General features: G+C 50.5%; 1 protein-coding gene across 3 annotated transcripts in view; it reads left to right on the forward strand.

Moving 5' to 3' along the window:
- The window catches only part of UNC80 (unc-80 homolog, NALCN channel complex subunit), a 229315-nt gene that overhangs the window by 22094 nt on the left and 181048 nt on the right, over positions 1 to 26173 (forward strand). For all 3 annotated transcript variants that reach the window (XM_054380922.1, XM_054380921.1, XM_054380923.1), the window contains exons 6-12: positions 332 to 405; positions 1164 to 1303; positions 9464 to 9725; positions 18327 to 18461; positions 21056 to 21278; positions 23067 to 23207; positions 25117 to 25385. In XM_054380922.1, coding sequence (XP_054236897.1) covers positions 332 to 405; positions 1164 to 1303; positions 9464 to 9725; positions 18327 to 18461; positions 21056 to 21278; positions 23067 to 23207; positions 25117 to 25385 — 1244 coding nt within the window. The remainder of the gene's footprint in view (positions 1 to 331; positions 406 to 1163; positions 1304 to 9463; positions 9726 to 18326; positions 18462 to 21055; positions 21279 to 23066; positions 23208 to 25116; positions 25386 to 26173) is intronic.

The raw sequence follows: 26173 nt of genomic DNA on the forward strand, positions 1-26173 counted from the left end.
AAATAAGAGGAGGGAGAGCTTCAAAATCAAAGGCACACAAAGTGTGCACAGGAAAACACAACTCAACGCCAAATGGAATTCAGGACAAAACGTGCACTTTAATTTTCAGGAGTAGAGGTTTTCAGTCAGCAATGTTGTTGGCAACACAACTGAAAGAATCTGTGCAAAAATTAAATCAGCTTTGGGTCTTCCTGTGGCTGTGACTGATGCCTTGTGAGTCTGCAGCACAGAGATACTGCTTTGGGCTTGGTACTTGCTTAATCTTCTGAGTGGTACATTGTAAGAGTAGAGATGATTCCTGAACTGTTCTCCTTTGACCTTTTTTTCTCAGCCAAGAGAAGTTCTCCCACCAACAACCAGAGCATGACTTGTGAATCCCCTAACCTGGAGAGCAGACATAACGAAGTAAGTTCTGTGCTAAGGTTGGAGAAGCTTCACTGAGGAGCTGAGGAAGGGAGGGGGTTCTGAAGGGGACCTGCAGGAAGGCTGGGGAGGGACAGTTTAGAAGGGCTTAGAGTGATAGGATGAGGGGCAATGGTTTGAAACTGGAGCAGGGCAGATTTAGGTTGGACATCAGGAGGAAGTTCTATACTGTGAGAGTGGTAAAATACTGGAACAGGCTGCCCAGGGATGTGGCTGTGGCCTTGTCCCTGCAGCCATTCAAGATCAGACTTGATGTGGCCCTGGGCAGCCTGCTCTAATTGGAGGTATCCCTGTTGCCTGCAGGGAGGTTGAACAAGATGACCTTTGAGGGGTCCCTTCCAACCCAATGCAATCTGTGAATCTGTGAAACTGATATTGAAACAGCACTTGCAGTTCCCATCCTAAATTCTTCCACCTCCACAAATTACAGTTCTTCACAGTTCTTCCCAAGAGTCCCAGCCTTGTCTCCAGTGGAACCAGAGGGTGTTGGCTACAGCTGGCAGTATCTCCCTGGCCTTATCCTGTCTTAAAGGGTCAAATCCTGAGAGGCAAGAGGCCTCCCTCACCCTCTGCCTGCACAATGCCTAGTACTGAGAAGGCCCAGGTTTGCTCAGCTTCTACATGGTACGACCTTGGCATTCTGGTTTAAGTTTTGTCAGGTCTAAGTACAAATTGCAGTAAGAAAACGAATATGGGAGAGAGAAAAATGTTTATAAACCTATTTCCTTTTGCTCAAACAGGGACTGCAGGTGGTCTGTGAGACACCCCAGCCAGATTCTGTACCTCCAAAGGCAACTGTTTCAGCATGCCACCGTGGGAATTCCTTGGATGGAAGTGTGTCCTCACAAACCTCTCAGGAGAGAGGCACTGCACATCCCAGGTACAAAGTCCTTCAGCAAAAACTTAGGCTGGTGTGACTCAGTGGGGGATGGCACAGAAATCCTTGGATGTGCTCTTGTCTGTGCACACTAAGGGTGGTGGATGTTTATCTCAAACTCTTAAGAAGTCTCAATTCTGGATGAGGAACAGTGTGACATTTGATCTTAAATGACACTTTCGTAGGAGAGATCTCTGGCTAGCCTGTTGGGACACTTCTAATACATTGGATTACAGGCTGTCCAGGGGGGTTGTGGAGTCTCCCTCGCTGGAGGTATTCAAGACCCACCTGGATGTGTTCCTGTGTGACCTGCTCTAGGTGATGCTGCTCTGGTAGGGGGGGTTGGACTGGATGTGCTTTAGAGGTCCCTTCCAGCCCCTAACATTCTGTGGGTCTGTGATTCTGTGGGTCTGTGATTCTGTGGGTCTGTGATTCTGTGGGTCTGTGATTCTGTGGGTCTGTGATTTTGTAGGTCTGTGAGTTTGTCGGTCTGTGAGTCTATGATTTTGTGGGCCTGTGAGTCTGTGATTTTGTGGGTCTGTGATTTTGTAGGTGTGTGAGCCTGTGATTTTGTGGATCTGTGGGTCTGTGATTTTGTGGGTCTGTGGGTCTGTGAGTCTGTGGTTTTGTGGGTCTGTGAGTCTGTGATTTTGTGGGTCTGTGAGTCTGTGATTTTGTGGATCTGTGAGTCTGTGGTTTTGTGGATCTGTGATTTTGTGGATCTGTGATTTTGTGAGTCTGTGTCTGTGATTCTATGGCTCTGACTCTGTGATTCTGTGACTCTGTGGCTCTGTGGCTCTGTGATTCTGTGACTCTGTGGCTCTGTGATTCTGTGACTCTGTGACTCTGTGACTCTGTGGCTCTGTGATTCTGTGACTCTGTGACTCTGTGGCTCTGTGACTCTGTGGCTCTGTGACTCTGTGACTCTGTGGCTCTGTGACTCTGTGATTCTGTGATTCTGTGGCTCTGTGATTCTCTGGCTCTGTGATTCTCTGGCTCTGTGACTCTGTGGCTCTGTGGCTCTGTGGCTCTGTGGCTCTGTGGCTCTGTGACTCTGTGGCTCTGTGGCTCTGTGGCTCTGTGGCTCTGTGGCTCTGTGGCTCTGTGACTCTGTGGCTCTGTGACTCTGTGACTCTGTGGCTCTGTGGCTCTGTGGCTCTGTGGCTCTGTGACTCTGTGGCTCTGTGACTCTGTGGCTCTGTGGCTCTGTGGCTCTGTGGCTCTGTGGCTCTGTGACTCTGTGGCTCTGTGACTCTGTGACTCTGTGACTCTGTGGCTCTGTGACTCTGTGACTCTGTGACTCTGTGGCTCTGTGGCTCTGTGACTCTGTGACTCTGTGGCTCTGTGGCTCTGAGACTCTGTGGCTCTGTGACTCTGTGGCCCTGTGACTCTGTGACTCTGTGACTCTGTGGCTCTGTGACTCTGTGGCTCTGTGACTCTGTGATTCTGTGGCTCTGTGGCTCTGTGACTTTGTGGCTCTGTGGCTCTGTGGCTCTGTGGCTCTGTGGCTCTGTGATTCTGTGGCTCTGTGGCTCTGTGATTCTGTGGCTCTGTGATTCTCTGGCTCTGTGGCTCTGTGGCTCTGTGGCTCTGTGATTCTGTGGCTCTGTGGCGATGTGGCGATGTGGCTCTGTGGCTCTGTGACTCTGTGGCTCTGTGGCTCTGTGGCTCTGTGGCTCTGTGGCTCTGTGACTCTGTGGCTCTGTGGCTCTGTGGCTCTCTGACTCTGTGGCTCTCTGACTCTGTGGCTCTGTGATTGGTTTCATGTAATTAAAGACACTAACAATAACCCACCAGTTCAACCCTCCTTAGCTAGATTTTAGCTTCAGGCAACTGGTGTATTTTCTTGCTTCCTTCTGATCAAATTTTCTTTCCCTTCAGCAAAGGGTTTTGCAAGCGTCTCTCTGCTGCCTTCATCATGCCTCCTCTGTATCCTGCTGATCTTGCTTTAGTCTACTGCCACAAAGGAAGAGACAAACACATGCACAGCTAGACAAGCATAGAATCACAGATTCACAGAATGACACAAGCCCTTGGAATTAGAGTCATAGAATGGTCCAGGCCAGAAGGGACCTCCAAAGCTCATCCAGCCCAACCCCTCTGCAGTCAGCAGGGACATCCCCAGCTAGAGCAGGTTGCCCAGGGCCCTGTCCAGCCTCACCTTGAAGATCTCCAGGGATGGAGCCTCAACCACCTCCCAGGGCAACCTCTTCCAGTGTTCCCCCACCCTATGGTGCAGAACCTGTCCCTAACATCCAATCTCAATCTGCTCTGCTCTACTTTGAAGCCATTGTCCCTGGTCCTGTCCCTGCAGGTCTTTGCAAACAGTCTCTCTGCAGCCTTCTTGCAGCCCCCTTCAGGTCCTGGCAGGTTGCTCTTAGGTCTCCCTGCAGCCTTCTCTTCTGCAGGCTGAACACCCCCAGCTCCCTCAGCCTGGCCTTGTAGCATCCTCCCGGTTAGCCCACCAGTCCTCAGACATGTCTTTCCAGCCCACCACTGATAAACTAACTTATTTTTATCCAGATTTGGGCATGCACCCAAGATCCTGATTTTTGGCAGTGCTGGACACTTGCAGTCACAGAATGGTTTGAGTTGGAAGGGACCTTCAAGATTGTCTATTTCTGCCCTGGGCTGAGCCTTTGCAGCTCAGGACAAAATGTAGAATTTACCCAAAAGGAGTAAATAAAAACACTCACATGGAGTTGGAAGTTAAACAGACATAATATTTACAAAAGTAAAGTACAAAAGGTATTAAGGGAAAAGGATTTATACACTCAGAATCAGTGATGGCCTAGCCCCCTGCCTAGGCCTGAGGTAGGCTTCAGTAAGCAGCAGAAAATAGATTCCCACCAGCCAGGCCTCCCACACAGAGAAGAGCAAAAGCACCCAGAGCCAACAGGCAAGAAAGAGCTGACCAGAAGGTCTGCTCCTTAAATAAGAATAATACAAGAAAGGGAATGTCCTGTGCCTCCCACTGGGGACTTTCCAACCCTCAGGGGAGTTTCATCTCTGTGGCTTTCCTTCTGCATGACTGTGGCTGCCAGCTCCTTAGTAGTTCTCTCAGCTCTCAAGATACTAAACTTGAGACTCGTGGCCTTAGAACCACAGAATCACAGAATTGTCAGGGTTGGAAGGGACCTCAAGGCTCAGCCAGTGCCAACCCCCCTGCCATGGGCAGGGACACCTCACACTCCAGCAGGTTGCTCACAGCCACATCCAGCCTGGCTGCAAAACCCTCCAGGCATGAGGCTTCCACCACCTCCCTGGGCAACCTGTGCCAGTCTCTCACCACCCTCATGGGGAACAACTTCTTCCTAACATCCAATCTGAATCTCCCCACTTCTAGTTTTGCTCCATTCCCCCCAGTCCTATCACTCCCTGACACCCTCAAAAGTCCCTCCCCAGCTTTCCTGTAGCCCCCTTCAGATCCTGGAAGGCCACAAGATGGTCTCCTCAGAGCCTTCTCCAGACTGCACAACCCCAACTCTCTCAGGCTGTCTCCAGAGCAGAGCAGCTCCAGCCCTCTGCTCATCCTCATGGCCCTTCTCTGGACACCTTCCAGCACCTCCAGATCCTTCCTGGAACAGAGGCTCCAGAACTGGACACAGAGCTCCAGGTGGGGTCTGAGCAGAGTGGAGCAGAGGGGGAGAATCCCCTCCCTGGCCCTGCTGGCCACACTTCTCTTGCTGCAGCCCAGGCTCTGCTTGGCTCTCTGGGCTGCAAGTGCTCACTGCTGGCTCCTGCTGAGCTTCTCATCCCCCAGCACCCCCAAGGCCTTTTCTCCAGGGCTGCTCTCAAGAAAAGGACTTTGGGGTGTTGGTGGATGAGAAGCTTAACCTACAACAAGTTCCAACCCAGCTCCCATGGGCAGGGACACCTCACACTAGAGCAGGTTGCACACAGCTCCATTTCAACTGGGCACTTGGTTGTGCCACAAAGTAAATGAAGCCAATAGGTGCTTTTGGGGGTGAAGAGGGAGGAAAGCCTAAGCTATGTTTTGAGGTCTCTATGGTCTGAGAAGTGTCACTTCAACCCCTCTTGAAAATTTAGGTCCTGTTGCTTATTCCTTTTGGGAAATGCCATACTGCCGTGGTTTAAGACCTTTCTTGATTACAGTGGCAGAAGAAATGTGGGCTAGAGTGGGCTTCAGGATACAACCCAGGAACAGCTCTGATTTCTCAGAAAGGAAGTCAGGCATTCTTTCCCTGGTGGAAACAGGGAAAAGCTATTCTGTAAGGCTCTGATCCCATCAGAGGCTTCCCTTGGGATTTTGTATCAATCCTGATGTGGATTCTGGGTCTTTATTGGATTTCACAGACTCACAGAGACATTCAGGTGGAAAAGTCCCTCAGGAGCACCAAGTGCAACCCAGAACCCTACTCTACAAGGCTCACTCCTAAACCACAGCCCCAAGCACCACAGCCAAACCACCTTCAAACACAGCCAGGCTTGGGGACTCCACCACCTCCCTGCCCAGCACATTCCAATCCCTGACCACTCTGGATGGGAAAAAATTCTTCCTCCTGTCCAGTCTGACCCTGTCCTGCTGCAGCTTGAGGCTCTTCCCTCTTCTTCTCTGGCTAATGAGCTGTGAGAAGAGAGCAGCACAACCTCTGCACAACCTCCTTTCAGGGAGCTGCAGAGAGCCAGGAGGTCTCCCCTCAGCCTCCTCTGCTTCACAATAACGAGCCCCAGCTCCTTCAGCTGCTCTTCATCAGATTCCTTCTCCAGGCCCTTCCCCAGCTTGGTTTGTATCCATGTGAGTGAGTGAAAGTGAAGGTGGGGGACAGACCTGCCTTTCTGTGTGTGAACACTGCTGCTCTCATAGAGCACAGCTGGGGACAGAAAAAAGAAGCAGCCTTTTTAGAAGACAGAATCAGGTGATCAATTTGTCAGGCCGGGTCTGGTGGTTGCTATGGGGATGGAGCCTCAGACAGGACTCATTGATCAGCTGAAACTGTCCAGGGAGCTTTGGTTGCTGAGCAACAGACAAGTGGGGAACAAATGTTGTTTACTCGCCTCACCGACAGCCGCAGTATTCCTTTGTCCTTGAAGGAAAGCTGCCCTCCCACCCTCCCTACAGCCACAGGCAACCCCAAAGCTGATTGCACAATCACTACATTTCCTTCTAAATGAAGTGTGGCCTTCCAGTGTCTGAAGGGGACCTACAAGAAAGCTGGGGAGGGACTTTTTGGGGTGTCAGAGTGATAGGACAGGGGGGGATGGAAAAAAACTTAGAAATGAGTACATTCAGATTGGATGTTAGGAAGAAGTTCTTCCCCATGAGGGTGGTGAGAGACTGGCACAGGTTGCCCAGGGAGATGGTGGAAGCCTCATGCCTGGAGGTTTTTGCAGCCAGGCTGGATGTGGCTGTGAGCAACCTGCTGGAGTGTGAGGTGTCCCTGTCCATGGCAGGGGGCTTGGAACTCGCTGATCCTTGAGGTCCCTTCCAACCCTGAGAATTCTATGATTCTGTGATTTCTCAGATGGCTTCTTCCTGGCTAATTATCCCTCCTCCACCCAGTGCAATTCTCCATTTAGAGATGACATAGTTTAACCCCCAAGCAAACAGAGCTCCAGCCCTGCATCTAGCTGCTGCCTTGCACACTGTGCTGCCTGAAGAGCAGACTTTGCAGCAAGGGCTTTAGTAACAAACATTTCTTTAAGGAGAGCATGCCTTGCCTCAGGCTGTTTTGTGCCTCAGGATTGCCTGTGCTGCATACAGGGGGAGCATGGAAGAATGCGTAGACTCAGGCACTGATCTTAGCCCTGCAAAGTGACCAGGGAGCAATGCATCATCCTTTACAGCTGCTGCTGAGAGGAGCCAGGCTTTTACCTTCCTGGAATGCTCTGACTATCCCAGCTGAGCTTAGGAGTTTTCACAGCCTGCATCTCTGTGAGCCAGTTGTGGCTGTGCCCAAACCAGCCTTCACCTCAGGTTTATGGGGAAAGATTTAGAAGTGTTAGAGTTGGAAGGGACCTCAAGGATCATCCAGGTCCAACCCCCCCTGCCATGGGCAGGGACACCTCACACTCCAGCAGGTTGCTCACAGCCACATCCAGCCTGGCTGCAAACACCTCCAGGCATGAGGCTTCCACCACCTCCCTGGGCAACCTGTGCCAGTGTCTCACCACCCTCATGGGGAAGAACTTCTTCCTCACATCCAATCTGAATCTCCCCATTTCTAGTTTTGCTCCATTCCCCCCAGTCCCATCACTCCCTGACACCCTCAAAAGTCCCTCCCCAGCTTTCTTGTAGCCTCCTTCAGATCCTGGAAGGCCACAAGAAAGTCTCCTTGGATCCTTCCCTTCTCCAGACTAAACAACCCCAACTCTCGCTTTGTAATGTGTGAGGTGTCCCTGCCCATGGCAGGGGGTTTGGAACTGGATTGATCCCTTGAGGTCCTTTCCAATCCTGTCAATTCTATCATTCTATGATCATAGTTTTCTCCTTCCTAATTCAGTTTTTCAGGTTCTTAACCCAGCTCATTTTAAAGTCCTTAAAGACGCAGCATTTTCACCTTGAATGCAGTGCTGGAGGATCAGCTTAGCATCTATAGGTTACATATACTGACATGTGGTGCCACAGATGGGCTGGGCTGCCTTCAGCATTGGCCTGTGGGGCTGGCATCAAACCAGCTCCTGCAGGTTTGAGTTCTGCAGGCACTCATTGCTCCAAGCCCAGCCTTACCACCTGGCACCTTTCACCAAGCAGGGTTCATGTGATTCCAAGCAGTGCCAATGTTTTGCTCCACAGTTCTTTCTCCTTTGGCAGCCTTGGGTGCACAGGGCAGCTTTGTGGCACTGGGCAGTCATCCAGCAGAACACTTTAAGCACTGGAAGAATCCACTGGTTCCTTAACGCTTTGCTGGTGTGTGGCCTTGCACACCTCTGGAGCAATCCTCACTGTCAATCCAGGCTGGGGGAGGAGGGGAGAGAAAGCAGCCCTGAGGAAAAGGACTTGGGGGTGCTGGGGGATGAGAAGCTGGCCAGGAGCAGGCAGGGTGAGCTTGCAGCACAGAAGGCCAAGGGCAGCCTGGGCTGCATCCAAAGCAGCATTGCCAGCAGAGCCAGAGAGGTGATTCTGCCACTTTGCTCTGCTCTGCTGAGACCTCACCTGCAGTGCTGTGTGCAGCTCTGGAGCCCTCAGCACAGGAAGGACATGGACCTGATGGAGAGGGTCCAGAGGAGGGCCAGGAAAGTGCTCAGGGGGTTGGAGCAGCTCTGCTGTGAGGCCAGGCTGAGGGAGCTGGGGGTGTTCAGCCTGCAGAAGAGAAGGCTGCAGGGAGACCTAAGAGCAACCTGCCAGCACCTGAAGGGGGCTGCAAGAAGGCTGCAGAGAGACTGTTTGCAAAGACCTGCAGGGACAGGAGCAGGGACAATGGCTTCAAAGTAGAGCAGAGCAGATTGAGATTGGATGTGAGGAACAAGTTGTACAGCATGAGGGTGGTGGAACACTGGAAGAGGTTGCCCTGGGAGGTGGTTGAGGCCCCATCGCTGGAGATCTTCAAGGTGAAGCTGGAGAGGGCTGTGAGCAACCTGATCTAGTTGGGGATGTCCCTGCTGACTGCAGAGGGCTTGGACTGGATGGAGGGGGCCAAGCTCTGGGGCTGTTTAGTGTGGAGAGAAGGCTGAGAGGGATCTGATCAATGTCTGTCAGTAGCTGAGGGCTGGGGGTCAAGTGGAGGGGGCCAAGCTCTTTTGGGTGGTGCACAGCAAGAAGCCAAGGAACAATGGAGACAAACTGGAACAGAGAAGGTTTCAGCTCAACAGGAGGAGAAACTTCTTTGGTGTGAGGGTGCCAGAGCCCTGGAGCAGGCTGCCCAGAGAGGTTGTGGAGTCTCCTTCTCTGGAGCCTTTGCAGCCCTGTCTGGATGCATTCCTGTGCAGACTCCCCTGGGTGCTCCTGCTCTGGCAGGGGGTTGGACTGTATGATCTCTGGAGGTCCCTTCCAATCTCTGATGTTCTGTGATTCTAGGACAGAATCAGTTTCCAGCCACGGGAGAGAACATTGCAGCATTAAGAGAATCCTCTTAAGAGCATTGAACACAGCAACCTGAAAGATCCTCACTGAGTGGCTGGCTCTTTATGAAGGAAGCTGAGCATTTCAGAAGAGCCAAAGGGGCTGCTGAGTAACCTTTCCCCTCCTTGTTTTTGGCACAGGGTGTCCCTGGTGATCCCCCCCTGCCAGAAGTCTCGCTATGCCACCTACTTCGACGTGGCGGTGCTGCGCTGCCTACTGCAGCCACACTGGTGTGAGGAGGGCACACAGTGGTCACTGATGTACTACCTGCAGAGGCTGAGGCACATGCTGCAGGAGAAGCCAGAGAAGCCACCTGAGCCAGAGGTCACTCCTCTACCAAGGCCTCGCAGCAGCTCCATGGTGGCTGCTGCGCCGTCACTGGTGAACACCCACAAAACTCAGGTGAGCAGTTGCCCCCCACGAGAAAGTAGCAGCTGGGGTGGTGTGGCTGGGAAGGGAGGTTGTAGCCAGGTGGGGGTTGGTCTCTTCTCCCAGGCAAGCAGCACCAGAACAAGAGGACACAGTCTCCAGCTCTGCAGGGGGAAGTTTAGGCTTGATTTTAGCAAGAAGTTCTTCCCAGAGAGAGAGATTGGCCATTGGGATGTGCTGCCCAGGGAGGGGATGGGGTTGAGGTCCCTTGAAGGTGTTTAAGAAAAGCCTGAATGAGGCACTCAGTGCTGTGGTCTGGTTGATTAGTTAGGGTTGGGTTGGACTTGATGATCTTGGAGGTCTTTTCCAACCTGATTCTGTGGTTAATTCTGTGGTTCTGTGATTCTGTGGTTCTGGGATTCTATGGTTCTGGGATTCTGTGATTTTATGATTCTGGGATTCTGTGGCTTTGGGATTCTGGGATCCTATGGTTCTATTATTCTGAGATTCTGTGGTTTTGGGATTCTGGGATTCTATGATTTTGGGATTCTGTGGTTTTGTGATTCTGGGATTCTATGATTCTATGATTTTGGGATTCTGTGGTTTTGTGATTCTGGGATTCTGTGATTCTATGATTTTGGGATTCTGTGGTTTTGTGATTCTGGGATTCTGTGGTTCTGTGACTCTGTGATTCTGTGACAGCAGGACACCAAGTGAAAAGCACAGCTCTGCTGCTGGTTACACTGCCCAGAGCTCAGACAGCTGCATTGATTTAGATAGAGACTGAGAACAATGAGGGGTTTGGAGGCAGAATCTGATGCAGAGAGCCAGAGCTGGTGACTGCTGAAAGCCTGAGGGTCGATGTGGGATAATTAATGTGGGGTGGCTGGGATAACATTAGATTTTAGTGTGAGAAGATGTAGCTGTCAGAAGAAATCACACTGCCTTTGTGATGCTCAAGACTCCCTGAGCTTCTCTGCTGTGACCCCTCAAAAGAGAAAAAAGGAAGGAGGCTCCAAGGAGACCTTCTTGTGGCCTTCCAGTATCTTAAAGGAACCTGCAAGAAAGCTGGGGAGGGACTTTTGGGGGTGTCAAGGAGTGATAGAACTGGGGAGAATGGAGCAAAACTAGAAATGGGGAGATTCAGATTGGATGTGAGGAAGAAGTTCTTCCCCATGAGGGTGGTGAGACACTGGCAGAGGTTGCCCAGGGAGGTGGTGGAAGCCTCCTGCCTGGAGGTTTTTGCAGCCAGGCTGGATGTGGCTGTGAGCAACCTGCTGGAGTGTGAGGTGTCCCTGCCCATGGCAGGGGGGTTGGCACTGGATGATCCTTGAGGTCCCTTCCAACCCTGACAATTCTGTGATTCTATGAATCTGAGGCCAAGAGTCTCAAGTGTAGTATCTTCAGAGCTGAGAGAACTGCTGAGGAGCTGCTAGCCACAGTCATGCAGAAGGAAGGCTGCAGGAAACACCAGTCACAGCATCAAGACAACTTTGCTTTCTGATCTCTTTTTCTGTGTATCATAATTGCCACCCAGTCTGCACAGAACAACTGCATTTTTAATCAGCCTGCAGCAGGACTGTCAGGTTGAACCAGTAAAATACATCAGGTACTGCACTGTGGGTTTAAGATGATTCTGTCATTTTCTTTTTTAATGTTCTTTTTTTTTCTTAGTACCTACCCCAAGCAGGCTTCAGAACTGGGACTGCATCTGCTCAGCCCTGCTGAGACCTCACCTGCAGTATTGTGTCCAGTTCTGGGCTTCCCGGTTCAAGAGGCACAGGGATCTGCTGGAGAGAGTCCAAGGGAGAGGCTGAGAGCCCTGGAGCTGTTTAGTCTGGAGAGGAGAAGACTGAGAGGGATCTGATCAATGTCTATCAATACCTGAGGGCTGGAGGTCAGGAAGGAAGGGACAGGGACAGGCTCTGCTCAGTTGTGCCCTGGGATAGGACAGGTGGCAATGGGTGGACCTTTGTGTGCACACTTGGATAGTGCTTAGGTTAGGCAGGATCTAAACCTCCTGTAGGAATCAATTCATCTGTCATTGGCATATGACTGTTTCTGGATTGAAGGCAGAGAGGTGTTTTATCATGATGCAGTTGTTTAGCAGAACCATCTCCATTGGAAACAAGCTGACAGGATGTGCTGGGTGCACTGTTCAGTGGGTAAGGAATTGGCTGGGTGGTCACATCCAGAGGGGTGGTGCTCAATGGCTCCAAGTCTAGATGGAGAGCAGTGACAGTGGTGTCCCCCAGGGGTCTGTACTGGGACCTGTGCTGCTTAATGTTTCTATCAGTGCTATAGAGAGCAGGATCCAGGCACCATCAGCAGTGTGCAGATGACACCAAGCTGAGTGGTGCTGTGGATATCCCAGAGGGACAGGATGGCATCCAGAGGGACCTGGACAGGCTGCAGAGGTGGTGCCCAGGGGAACCTCATGAGGTTCAACAAGAGCAAGTGCAGGGTTCTGCACCTGGGCTGGAACAATCCTCACTGTCAAGACAGGCTGGGGGAGGAGGGGAGAGAAAGCAGCCCTGAGGAAAAGGCCTTGGGGGTGCTGGGGGATGAGAAGCTGGCCAGGAGCAGGCAGTGTGAGCTTGCAGCACAGAAGGCCAAGGGCAGCCTGGGCTGCATCCAAAGCAGCATTGCCAGCAGAGCCAGAGAGGTGATTCTGCCACTTTGCTCTGCTCTGCTGAGACCTCACCTGCAGTGCTGTGTGCAGCTCTGGAGCCCTCAGCACAGGAAGGACATGGACCTGATGGAGAGGGTCCAGAGGAGGGCCAGGAAAGTGCTCAGGGGGTTGGAGCAGCTCTGCTGTGAGGCCAGGCTGAGGGAGCTGGGGGTGTTCAGCCTGCAGAAGAGAAGGCTGCAGGGAGACCTAAGAGCAACCTGCCAGCACCTGAAGGGGGCTGCAAGAAGGCTGTAGAGAGACTGTTTGCAAAGACCTGCAGGGACAGGAGCAGGGACAATGGCTTCAAAGTAGAGCAGAGCAGATTGAGATTGGATGTGAGGAACAAGTTGTACAGCATGAGGGTGGTGGAACACTGGAAGAGGTTGCCCTGGGAGGTGGTTGAGGCCCCATCGCTGGAGATCTTCAAGGTGAAGCTGGAGAGGGCTGTGGGCAACCTGATCTAGTTGTGGATGTCCCTGCTGACTGCAGAGGGGCTTAAAGTGGCTGACCTTTGGAGGTCCCTTCCAGCTCAGACCATTCTATGACTCTATAATTCTATAACTAGGCAGAAAAAAATACTCTTGAGGGAATTTGGTCAGGTCTGTTGCACAAACATGTCCTGCACAGTGCTATCAGGTCTTTAATGAGAACAGATGGTGAGGAGCTGAGCTTAATGCCACCTTTTCTAGCAAAGCCTTTCTTTGCAGCAGACAGCTGGGATGGGTTTTGCTGCATGCAGAAGTGTTGTGCAGTGCCCTCTGCTGCAATCAGAGTCAATTCCTTTTTGAGGACTTCACCATGGTGGGACATTTCTGTGCTGTAGCTATAGAGGCTTTCCCCAAAGGGATGAGAACTGTGGTGGACAGAACTTGGAGCACTGTTATGACAAGTGAAAGACACTGCCTGATGTGGGAGCCTTAGATTCCCTGAGTGAATAAATAAGTTTGATTACAAAGCAGGTCTCTTAAAGGGACAATGATGCTTGTTACAGTTGGGATCCAAAAAGCATTATTTAAAGACATAGGTTATTGAGAATTTCATAGAGTCATAGAATCATAGAATGATCCAGGCCAGAGTGGACCTCCAAAGGTCATCCAGTCTGACCTCCCTGCAGTCAGCAGGGACATCCCCAACTAGATCAGGTTGCCCAGGGCCTCATCCAGCCTCACCTTGAATATCTGCAGGGATGGGACCTAAACCAATATATTCCTTTGGTTCTTAAATAAAACTCTTCATAAACTGTAGCCATTGTGAATGCTCAGAAGTGGAAACCAAGGCCTCAAGAAGATTGTCAAGAGTCAGAGCTGGGATGAAAATCAGAGTAGAGTAGCACAGGGTATAGCTCTGGAGCCTCACACAGGAAGGACATGGACCTGATGGAGAGGATCCAGAGGAGGGCCAGGAAAATGCTCAGGGGGTTGGAGCAGCTCTGCTAGGAGGCCAGGCTGAGGGAGCTGGGGGTGTTCAGCCTGGAGAAGAGAAGGCTCCAGGGAGACCTAAGAGCAACCTGCCAGCACCTGAAGGGGGCTCCAGGAAGGCTGCAGAGAGACTGTTTGCAAAGGCCTTGTGTCAGTGTGAGCTGAAATTCCCCCCCCCACCAACAATAACCAGGCTAGCTCATTCTGGAAGCAAATGAAAGCTGTATTTACAAGCAGAATCTACAATCTACGATGAAATGCAATGAATATGTACAAATATACAAAATTCACAACATTTACAAATATATACAATCAACAGAAAAGCACAACCAATCTCCCTTTGCTTCCCCCGAGAAGGGGACCCTTCCCAAAGGGGCCTCTCTCCCAGGAGCTTCCTTCCCAGACCCCCCCTGGACAGAAAAAGCAGAGTTAGTTAAAGCAGAAAGTTGTTAACTTAGCTGCCAAGGTCAGTGTGTTATCTTCTGCCAGAAGAGAAGAAGAAAACAGCAGCCAGACAGCCCAGCAACTGCCCCCACTGCCGAACGCAGAATGTGCAGAGTGCCTACTTTGTTTTGGGTAATAGTTCTTAAACATTTCTATCTATCCAATGGAAGTGTTTAGAACAATCAGTATTTTGCTTTCTTACACCCAATAGTGACTTATTTACATTCTTTCACTTTCTCTGTTCTGAACTTTGCAAGGAAAAATTAAAAAGACAGTTTCAAACCATCACAGTCCACCCCTTCTAAACAATTCCATTGGCTGCTACTATCATTTATCTAATCTAAAATAATATCTACAACAACAGGTGAATAAAGACCATAGTCCATTCCTGCTATCTCAGATGTAGATGATTCAAAAGAGTCAAATCACAGGAAAAACAGCAAACAGCTTGTTTCCTCGCAGATGGAGCGAAGAAAGGAACAGGGACTCTCAGGTGACTCAGGGCTCTCAGGGTTCGTGCACCGTAGATCTCATGGACTCTCCTCTTGGGCGCGATGCTGTGTCTGCACAACACTCTGAATTTAACCTCTCTCAGCCAAAGTTAGATTTCTTTGTGGAATGTACTGAAATTCACCATTTTCTTGCATCACCCAATAGGTGTGACCAGGACCTTCAGCAGAAACCACCCCTCGGACAGGTTTGGCCTCTCCTGAAGGAGAAAATACCCAAACAGTTTTGCCTAACAGATTCTTCTCTCTGATAACAGGAACTCTATCACCTTCTTCCTTTCACAACAAATCTGATTGGGCAGGTCCAGCTTGATTCACTGAACCTCTACTATTCACTAACCAGGTTGCTTGTGCTAAATGTTTCTCCCAGTTTTTCAAAGATCCACCCCCCATGGCTTTGAGAGTGGTTTTCAGCAAACCGTTGTAGCGTTCGATCTTCCCTGCAGCTGGTGCATAGTAGGGAATGTGGAATATCCACTCGATGCCGTGCTCTTTGGCCCAGTTTTTTACAAGATTGTTCTTGAAATGAGTTCCATTGTCCGACTCAATCCTCTCTGGAGTTCCGTGTCTCCACAGGATTTGTCTTTCCAGACCAAGAATGGTGTTATGTGCAGTTGCATGAGGAACTGGATAAGTTTCCAGCCATCCAGTGCTTGCCTCTACCATAGTCAGCACATACTGCTTACCAGATGGAGAACGAGGTAGAGTGATGTAGTCAATCTGCCAGGCTTCACCATACTTGTACTTGGACCATCGGTCACCGTACCACAAGGGCAACTCTGGGAAACTCTTGCAGCTAGATCTGCCTGATGGTTGTGGTGTTGTTCCTCTGTAGCTTTGCTCTTAGGAATGTGAGCATCGATGTGTCTCACTTTCACTGGGATTCTCTCAATGCGAGCAGCAATGTCTTGCCACAGATCTGCAGCCCAGATTGGCTTTCCTTTCCTCTGCCAGCCATTCTTCTTCCAGTCTTTCAGCCAACCCCACAAGGCATTGGCTACCATCCACGAGTCGGTGTAGAGATAAAGCTTTGGCCATCTCTCACGTTCAGCTACGTTAAGAGCTAGCTGGACAGCTTTTACCTCTGCAAATTGACTGGATTCTCCTTCTCCATCTCTCGCTTCTGCAACTCTGCGCGTTGGGCTCCACACTGCAGATTTCCATCTCCGCTTGTTCCCAACAAGACGACAGGAACCATCTGTGAACAAAGCATATCTCTTTTCATCATCAGACAGATCACTGTAAGGAGGAGCTTCCTCTGCACGAGTTACTCTCTCCTCTGGAGGTTTTGCACAGCTTGTGCCTTCTGGCCAGTTTGTGATCACCTCCACCAAACCAGGCCTTTCGAGATTTCCCATTCGAGCTCTCTGTGTTATCAGAGCCATCCACTTAGACCAGGTAGCATCTGTTGCATGATGTGGTGAAGAACCTTTGCCTTTGAACATCCAATTCAGAACTGGCAATCTAGGAGCTAGAAGAAGTTGTGACTCAGTTCCGATCACTTCAGAAGCAGCTTTCACTCCTTCATAAGCAGCTAAAATCTCTTTCTCTGCTGGAGTGTAGTTTGCCTCTGAGCCTCTGTAGCCACGACCCCAGAAACCAAGAGGACGTCCTCGTGTCTCCCCTGGAGCTCTTTGCCATAAGCACCAGGTTGGACCATTGTCACTCGCGGCCGTGTACAGAATGTTCTTAATGTCTGGACCAGTTCGGACAGGTCCCAGATCCATCGCTTGGATTACCTCTCGCTTGATCTGGTCAAAGGCTGCTTGTTGCTCAGGACCCCATTGGAAACTGTTTCTCTTTCGAGTCACATCATATAGAGGCTTCACAATCTGACTGTATCCAGGAATGTGCAGTCTCCAAAATCCCACTATGCCTAAGAAACGCAGAGTTTCTTTCTTGTTGATGGGATTTGTCATGGTGGAGACTCTGTTTATCACATCCATTGGGATGTGACGGCGACCATCTTGCCACCGCACTCCCAGAAACTGGATTTCTCTGGCAGGTCCTTTCACCTTGTCTCGCTTGATAGTGAAACCAGCTTGCAAGAGAATGTCAATGATTTTGTTACCTTTCTCGAAGACTTCTTCAGCAGTCTCACCCCAGACGATGATGTCATCGATGAACTGAATGTGTTCTGGAGCTCCACCTTTCTCCAAAGCATCATGGATCACTGCATGGCAGATGGTTGAACTGTGAATCCACCCCTGGGGCAAACGATTGAATGTGTACTGAATGCCTCTCCAGGTGAAAGCAAACTGAGGCCTGCATTCCTCTGCTATGGGAATAGAGAAGAAAGCATTAGCAATGTCTATGGTAGCATACCATTTGGCCTGCTTGGATTCCAGCTCATATTGGAGTTCCATCATGTCTGGTACAGCTGCACTCATGGGTGGAGTTACTTCATTCAAGGCACGGAAATCAACTGTCAGACGCCACTCTCCATTCTGCTTTCTCACAGGCCAGATTGGACTGTTGAAAGGTGAATGAGTTTTGCTGATGACCTTCTGACTCTCCAACTGATGAATCAAGTTTTGAATGGGCACCAAAGAGTCACGGTTGGTTCTGTATTGTCTGTGATGCACAGTTTGAGAAGCAGCCGGCAGCTTTACATCCTCTATCTCATGTTGTCCCACAACTGCAGATTCATCTGAAAGCTCAGGTCTAATAGACAACTTCAATTTTCCTCCATCAATTTCTACAGTTGCTATTCCAAAGCTCATTTGTAACCCTTAGGGTCTTTAAAACGCCCTTCTCTCAGAAAGTCAATTCCCAAAATACAAGGTGCATTAGGACCTGTTACAATAGTATGTTTCTTCCACTGCTTCCCAGTTAAACTTATGTCAACCTCTATCTTAAACAACTCTTGAGATCCACCAGTGACTCCCTGAATAGTTATAGATTCTCCCCCTTGATAATTTGATGGTATAATGGTGCACTGAGCTCCTGTGTCAACCAAGGCCCTGTACTTCTGAAATCTTGAAGTGCCAGGCCACTGGATGTACACATCCCAATAGATTCTGTTATCTCCATTATCCCTTACCTCCCCCTGGCGGAAGGCAGGGCACCCCTAATGGTGGGGATTACCTCCACATGTACAGCTGGCACAACGTCCAGCACCAGAATTAGGATCACGGTTGGAGGTGGTTGAGGCTCCATCCCTGGAGGTATTGAAGGTGAGGCTGGACAGGGCTGCAGGCAACCTGATCTAGTTGTGGATGTCCCTGCTGAGTGCAGAGGGGCTTGGACTAGATGACCTTTGGAGGTCCCTTCCTACCTGGGTGATTCTATGATTCTATGTTCTTCCATGCCACACCACATTGACAGCACACCTGAGGCTTTCTGTGGCAGCTGTACCTTCCCCCTCCCTCCCCTCCCCCATGGTTACAGAGATGTAAAACAAGGTAAAGAATTCTGGGACTTGCCTAATTTTTGCTTCTTTGTTCATCTGTTTTCCTTTAATTGTGTCAGTGGCGTTTCATGTAATGCATTGGAGGTCTTCCCTTACAAAGCTCCTATGGCAGCTCTTAGAAGCAGCTCTCTTTTTAAAGCTGACTGTCCTCTGTTTGTTTTCTTCTTTGAGGATCTGCAGGATCTCACCATGAAATGCAACGAGGAAGAAAAATCCCTAAGCACAGAGGCCTTTTCCAAGGTTTCCATGACCAACTTGCGTAGGGCTGCAGTTCCAGATCTCTCCACTGACTTGGGGATGAACATCTTCAAAAAGGTGAGTGGAAGAAGACTTTACTTCAATTTACCCCTGACTCAGTAGGTCACTGGCCTGCAAAGTAGCAGGTGAAGGTCTGCTTAGATGTTCACACCCTAGGTGAGGCTCCTGTAATTGTAAGTGATTCTGTGGGGCTTCATGTGGGGCTCTGTATGCATCTCCCAGACACAATACTGAATATTGCAAGAACTGTCCTGCTGAAACTGATGAGTCTGGCACCTAGGAAGGAAAAATAAACTGCAGCAGTACAGGTTAGGAGGTGTTCTGCCAGAGAGCAGCCCTGTGGAGAAAGACCTCGGAGTCCTGGTGGACAACAAGTTCTGCATGGGACAGCAATGTGCCCTGGTGGCCAAGAAGGCCAATCGGATCCTGGGGGGCATTCAGAGGAGTGTGTCCAGCAGAGCCAGGGAGGTTCTCCTCCCTCTCTCCTCTGCCCTGCTGAGACCTCCCCTGCAATATTGCATCCAGTTCTGGGCTCCCCAGTTCAGGAGCGACAGGGATCTGCTGGAGAGAGTCCAAAGGAGGGCTGCAAGGATGCTGAAGGGACTGGAGCAGTGCCTGGGGAGGAGAGGCTGAGAGCCCTGGGGGTGTTTAGTGTGGAGAGGAGAAGACTGAGAGGGATCTGATCAATGTCTATCAATATCTGAGGGCTGGGGGTCAGGAAGGAAGGGACAGGGACAGGCTCTGCTCAGTTGTGCCCTGGGATAGGCCAAGGGGCAGTGGATGGAAACTGCAGCACAGGAGGTTCCACCTCAACATGAGGAAGAACTTATTTACTGTGAGGGTCCCAGAGCACTGGAACAGGCGGCCCAGAGAGGTTGTGGAGTCTCCTTCTCTGGAGCCTTCAAGACCCATCTGGATGCGTTCCTGTGTGACCTGTGCTGGATTCTCTGGTCCTGCTGTGGCAGGGGGGTTGCACTCAATGATCTCCAGAGGGCCCTTCCAACCCCTAACATCCTCTGGTCCTGTGAATAAGGGGTGGTATACAAACAGTGCTGGTACTCACTGCAGTTCCAGCTAATTCAGTGAGTTCCTCCAGGCACAGAATCACAGAATGTTAGGGGTTGGAAGGGACCTCGAAAGCTTATCCAGTCCAACACCCCTGCCAGAGCAGGATCACCAAGAGCAGATCACAGAGGAACACATTCATGTGAGTTTTGAATGTCTCCAGAGGAGGAGACTCCACAACCTCTCTGGACAGCCTGTTCCAGTGTTTTGTCACCCTCACAGGGAAAAAGCTTTTCCTTATGTTCTCATGGAACCTTTTGTGCTCCAGCTTGCACTCATTGCCTCTTGTCCTGTCATTGGGCATCTCAGAGCCTCGCTCTGTCCTCCTGATACTGTCCTGCACATCTTTATCAACATGACTGAGGTCACCTCTCAGTTTCCTTCTCTCCAAGATAAAGAGACCAAACTCCCTCAGCCTTTCCCATGTTTGTTTTTGCCTCATGAAGCTGTGGGTTTGCGACCATCCAAGATACTTACCAGAGTTCTACGGATTCTCACTCATGGTCAGAAAGTCTCATAAATTTGCTCAAGGGCATCCATCCCAGCCTGGAGCAAGAGTGAGTCCCTTTAAATACTCATAGAATCATAGAATGGGCTGGGTTGGAACGGACCTTCAAAGGTCATCCAGTTCGACCTCCCCACACTCGGCAGGGACATCCCCAACTAGATCAGGTTGCCCACAGCCCTGTCCAGCCTCACCTTAAAGCAGGGATGGGGCCTTAACCACCTCCCTGGGCAACCTCTTCCACTGTTGCACTACCCTCATAGTGCAGAACTTGTTCCTAAAGGAAAGAGCTTGTTCCTCAAGTAAAGAGATTGTTCCTAAAGCAAAGAGCTTTTCCTAAAGAGCTTGTTCCTAAAGAGAATGTTCCTAAAAGAAAGAGCTTGTTTCTAAAGAGATTGTTCCTAAAGAGCATGTTCCTAAAGTATAGAGATTGTTCCTAAAGGAAAGAGCTTGTTCCTGAAGAGCATGTTCCTAAAGTAAGGAGATTTTTCCTAAAGGAAAGAACTTGTTACTGAAGGAAAGAACTTGTTCCTAAAGGAAAGAGCTTGTTACTGAAGAGCTTGTTCCTGAAGGAAAGAGCTTGTTCCTAAAGTAAGGAGATTTTTCCTAAAGGAAAGAGCTTGTTCCTGAAGGAAAGAGCTTGTTCCTGAAGGAAAGAACTTGTTCCTAAAGGAAAGAGCTTGTTACTGAAGAGCTTGTTCCTGAAGGAAAGAGCTTGTTCCTAAAGTAAGGAGATTTTTCCTAAAGGAAAGAGCTTGTTCCTAAAGGAAAGAGCTTGTTCCTGAAGGAAAGAACTTGTTCCTAAAGGAAAGAGCTTGTTCCTAAAGTAAGGAGATTTTTCCTAAAGGAAAGAACTTTTAAAGAGCTTGTTCCTAAAGTTAAGAACTTATTCCTAAAGTGAAGAATTTGTTCCTGCTCCTATGGTCCCAGAGTGGAGATTGTTGCTGTGACAGTAACTGGCCAAGGTAAAAAGCTGCCAGTGGCAGGGTGTGTTTGGGCCACACGTCCGTGTTGCCCTTCCCACTCAGACGGCAGTTCGCCATTGCCTCGCAGCCTCTAGCTGCTGCTCTCCCTCCTGCAGTTCAAGAGCCGCAAGGAGGACAGGGATCGGGAGCGCAAAGGGTCGATTCCCTTCCACCACGCGGGGAAGAAGCGGCAGCGCAGGATGGGGGTGCCCTTCCTCCTCCATGAGGATCACCTGGACGTCTCCCCCACCCGCAGCACCTTCTCCTTCGGCAGCTTCTCCGGCGTCGGGGAGGACCGGCGCGGCATGGAAAGGGGAGGCTGGCCAACCACCATCCTAGGTGAGGTGTGGCTGCTTCTGTCTCCTCCCTGTCCTGAGCCTGCAGAGGACAGCAGAGGCTCCTCATTTCTTCATCCATCCCGTTGCCACCTCGTGTCCTTGGCTCTGTTTGCAGCATCACACACCTGCAAACAGTGCTGGTGGACAAGTTCTGCATGGGACAGCAATGTGCCCTGGTGGCCAAGAAGGCCAATGGGGTCCTGGGGGGCATTCAGAGGAGTGTGTCCAGCAGAGCCAGGGAGGTTCTCCTCCCTCTCTACTCTGCCCTGCTGAGACCTCCTCTGGAATATTGCATCCAGTTCTGGGCTCCCCAGTTCAGGAGGGACAGGGATCTGCAGGAGAGAGTCCAAGGAAAGGCTGCAAGGATGCTGAAGGGACTGGAGCACTGCCTGGGGAGGAGAGGCTGAGAGCCCTGGGGCTGTTTAGCCTGGAGAGGAGAAGACTATCAATAGGTGAGGGCTGGGCATCAAGAGGGAGGGGACAGGCTCTGCTCAGTTGCACCCTGTGATAAGACAAGGGGCAATGGATATAAATTACAGCTCAGAAGGTTCTTCCTCAACATGAGGAGGAACTTCTTCATTGTGACTGTCCCAGAGCCCTGGAACAGGCTGCCCAGAGAGTTTGTGGAGTCTCCTTCTCTGGAGCCTTTCAAGACCCATCTGGGTGTGTTCCTGTGTGACCTGTGCTGGATTCTCTGGTCCTGCTCTGGCAGGGAGGTTTTACTGGAAGATCTCCAGAGAACCCTTCCAACCCCTAACATCCTCTGATCCTGTGATCCTATGATCATCTATTTCAGATCCTGCCTATTCCAGAGACAGTCCCCCTCTTTCAGTGGGATCTCTTGATTTGTATTTTATTGTATTCCTGGAGATCACAGAATCACAGAATCAGCCAGGTTGGAAAAGACCTTTGGGATCATCAAGTCCAACCTATCGCCCAGCACCATCCAATCAAATAACCCTTGGCACTGAGTGCCTCATCCAGGCTGCTTTTAACCACTTCCAGGGATGGTGACTCCACCACCTCCCTGGGCAGCACATCCCAAGGGCCAATCTCTCTGTCTGGGAAGAATTTCTTCCTCACCTCCATCCCAAACCTCCCCTGGTGCAGCTGGAGACTGTGTCCTCTCCTTCTGGCACTGCTTGCCTAGAAGAAGAGACCAACCCCCACCTGGCTACAACCTCCCTTCAGGGAGTTGTAGAGAGCAGTGAGGTCTCCCCTGAGCCTCCTCTTCTGCAGGCTAAACAGCCCCAGCTCCCTCAGCCTCTCCTCACAGGGCTGTGCTCCAGACCCCTCCCCAGCCTTGCTGCCCTTCTCTGGACACCTTCCAGCATCTCAACATCTTTCTTCAACTGAGGGGCCCAGAACTGGACAGAGCACTCAAGGTGATCTTCCTTTGCTTGAGCCCTCCCCATTCTAATATACCTAACTCTTTGGATCGGGGGGAGAACGAAACAAGTTCCTATAACCTGGCCCCAAAGGTGGAGTCTTTCAGTGCTGACCAATCTTATTTACCTGAAGCTGCTGGTGGGTGACAGTGTGGGTATCAACTGAACCAGTGTGTGCTGAGGGGAAGAGCCTTCCAGAGAGTTTGTACATCTGGGCTCTTTGTCAGTGAACCCCTGCCAGATACTGCACTCTAACGTTTGGTTCTGCTTCACAAGCTCCTGGAAGTCTTGGGCTTTTGCAGACACCCACTCTGCAGTTTCTTACCTTACCTGCTGTCTCTCCTTTCCAACCACCTCTCAGATGACTGAACTCCATTATCCATTTCTTGTCTTCTCCCTAGGAAAGTTTACTAGGCGAGGGAGCTCTGACACAGCCACAGAGATGGAGAGCCTGAGCGCGAGGCATTCCCACTCCCACCACACCCTGCTCTCCGACCTGCCCGACCACTCCAACAGCCACGGGGAGAACACTGTCAAAGAAGGTAAACTGAATACAAAGGTTTCATTGAAACAGCAGCTCCAAGAAACTGAGGAACTCTTTCTGTTGAGTATATGAGTGGTTTGTCCTGGCTGTTTTTTTTTTCCCTCACCCAGCATCTCTTGACAGGTTTTTTGTTGTGTTGGAAACCTTTCCTGTTTATCTGGCACAGTCTGCCCACAGAATTGGCAGCTGTCAGCTGTGTGAAGGCAGGGACTGAGTTTTTCCAACTTAGAATCACAGAATTGTCAGGGTTGGAAGGGACCTCAAGGATCAGCCAGTTCCAAGCCCCTGCCATGGGCAGGGACACCTCACACTACAGCAGGTTGCTCACAGCCACATCCAGCCTGGCTGCAAAAACCTCCAGGCAGGAGGCTTCCACCACCTCCCTGGGCAACCTCTGCCAGTCTCTCACCACCCTCATGGGGAACAACTTCTTCCTAACATGCAATCTGAATCTACTCATTTCTAGTTTTGCTCCATTCCCCCCAGTCCTATCACTCCCTGACGCCCTCAGAAGTCCCTCCCCAACTTTCCTGTAGTCCCCCTCAGATCCTGGAAGGTCACAAGAAGGTCTCCTCAGAGCCTTCTCTTCTCCAGCCTGCACAACCCCAACTCTCTCAGTCTATCTCCAGAGCAGAGCAGCTCCAGCCCTCTGCTCATCCTCATGGCCCTTCTCTGGACTCCTTCCAGCACCTCCAGATCCTTCCTGGAACAGAGGCTCCAGAACTGGACCCAGAGCTCCAGGTGGGGTCTCAGCAGAGTGGAGCAGAGGGGGAGAATCACCTCTCTCAACCTGCTGGCTATGATTCTATGATTCCATATCTCTTTCCTTTTGTGTGACTAACGGTACTGGTCACTCATAATTTCCCATCTGTTGTCTACTTTCCCAGGCCAGGAGACATTTGCTAATGAATTGATTTCTTCTGGCTGACATACTGAAAAGCAAAGATGAAAAATTAGTCATGTCCTAGGTAACTGCTCAAGAGGAGTCAAGGGCACATGCTGCAGGCATGCATGGATTTAAATGAAGAGTCATGTAATCAGAGAGTGGTCCAAGCTGGAAGGGACCTCCAAAGGTCATCCAGTCTGACCTCCCTGCAATCAGCAGGGACATCCCCAACTAGATCAGGTTGCCCAGGGCCTTGTTGAGCCTCACCTTGAGTATCTGCAGGTCCAGAGGAGGGCTACGAAAGTGCTCAGGGGGTTGGAGCAGCTCTGCTAGGAGGCCAGGCTGAGGGAGCTGGGGTTGTTCAGCTTGAAGAAAAGAAGGCTCCAGGGAGACCTAAAAACAACCTTCCAGTACCTGAAGGAAGCTCCAAGAAGGCTGCAGAGAGACTGTTTGCAAAGGCCTGCAGGGACAGGAGCAGGGACAATGGCTTCAAAGTAGAGCAGAGCAGATTGAGATTGGATGTGAGGAAGAAGTTGTGCAGCATGAGGGTGGTGGAACACTGGAAGAGGTTGCCCAGGGAGGTGGTTGAGGCCCCATGCCTGGAGATCTTCAAGGTGAAGCTGGACAGGGCTGTGGGCAACCTGATCTAGTTGTGGATGTCCCTGCTGAGTGCAGAGGGGTTGGACTGGATGACCTTTGGAGGTCTCTTCTGGCCCAGACCATTTTATGATTCCATGATTCTGTGATTCTATGATTCTATCTGTGATTCTGATTCTATGAGTCTCTGATTCAATGATGCTGTGGTTCAATGATTCTGTGGTTCTATGATTCTGTGGTTCAATGATTCTGTGGTTCTGTGCTTTCATCCCTGTACCCATGACAGGAAATTATGAACCTGGCTTGTCTTCCAACATTACAGAATGTATTAAGATCTTCTCCCTTCTTTTAAACAAGCACAGCCTCAGCTTTCCATTTCACAGCTGCAGAGATCAGTCACAGGCAGTCCTTTTTCTCCCTGCAGTGCGCTCCCAGATCTCCACCATCACCGTGGCAACCTTCAACACCACCCTGGCCTCGTTCAATGTGGGCTACGCCGATTTCTTCAGCGAGCACATGAGGAAGCTGTGCAACCAGGTGCCCATCCCCGAGATGCCCCACGAGCCCCTGGCGTGTGCCAACCTGCCCCGCAGCCTGACAGACTCCTGCATCAACTACAGCTGCTTGGAGGACACGGATCACATCGATGGCACCAACAACTTTGTCCACAAGAATGGCATGCTGGATCTCTCGGTAATTGGCAAGCAAGGAAGAAAGCCAGGCCCCTCTTCTGGCAATGTAGCAGTAGCCCTGAGGGCAGGGTGTTGATGGGCTTTTCCTCCACCTCTTTATACAAAGGCTTCCCTCAGCAGTGCATAAAGGTCAGTCAGATATGTTTGTGCCCGTGCTAAAAGTCTCCTCTGAGACGCTGCAACTCCTGTTCACCCCCTGCCAGGAGTGCATGTGCATGTGGACCGCACTCGGCTGATCTGAAGGGATGGTATGTGCTGGATCTGTTCCTGGGGCATGCACCTGCTTCCCTCTGAAACTCAGCAGCACCTTTCTTCTAATGGCACCTGAAAACTCACCCTTTCTGCATTCCCCTTTATGACCTGGCAGCTCCTGGTGCACGGTCCTCAGGCCACAGAATGTTATCCCCTGGTTTCCTTTTCTGTCTGACTGTGCCCAGCCTGTGGTTACTTTTCTCACACCTCGACTGTAAGCTCTTGGGGTTGAGGTTTTTGTGTGTTCTTTGTTCTGAATCTGTAATGAGTCTCTGACTAGAATTTCCAGGCACTAAAGAGTACTAGGAAACACTGTCCTCAGGCCACAGGATGTTATCCCATAGTTTCCTTCTCTGCCTTGACTGTGCCCAGCCTGTGGTTATTTTTATTACACCTCAATTATAAGCTCTTGGAGTTGATGGTTGTCTGTTCTTCATTCTGAGTCTGTACTATGCCTGCTGTAATGAGTCTCTGACTAGAATTTCCAGGCACTGAATAGCACTAGGAGAGAAAATAGGTCTGACTTTAAAAATGCAA

This window comes from Indicator indicator, chromosome 5 (genome assembly GCF_027791375.1).
Source record: "Indicator indicator isolate 239-I01 chromosome 5, UM_Iind_1.1, whole genome shotgun sequence".
Classification (NCBI taxonomy): Eukaryota; Metazoa; Chordata; class Aves; order Piciformes; family Indicatoridae; genus Indicator; species Indicator indicator.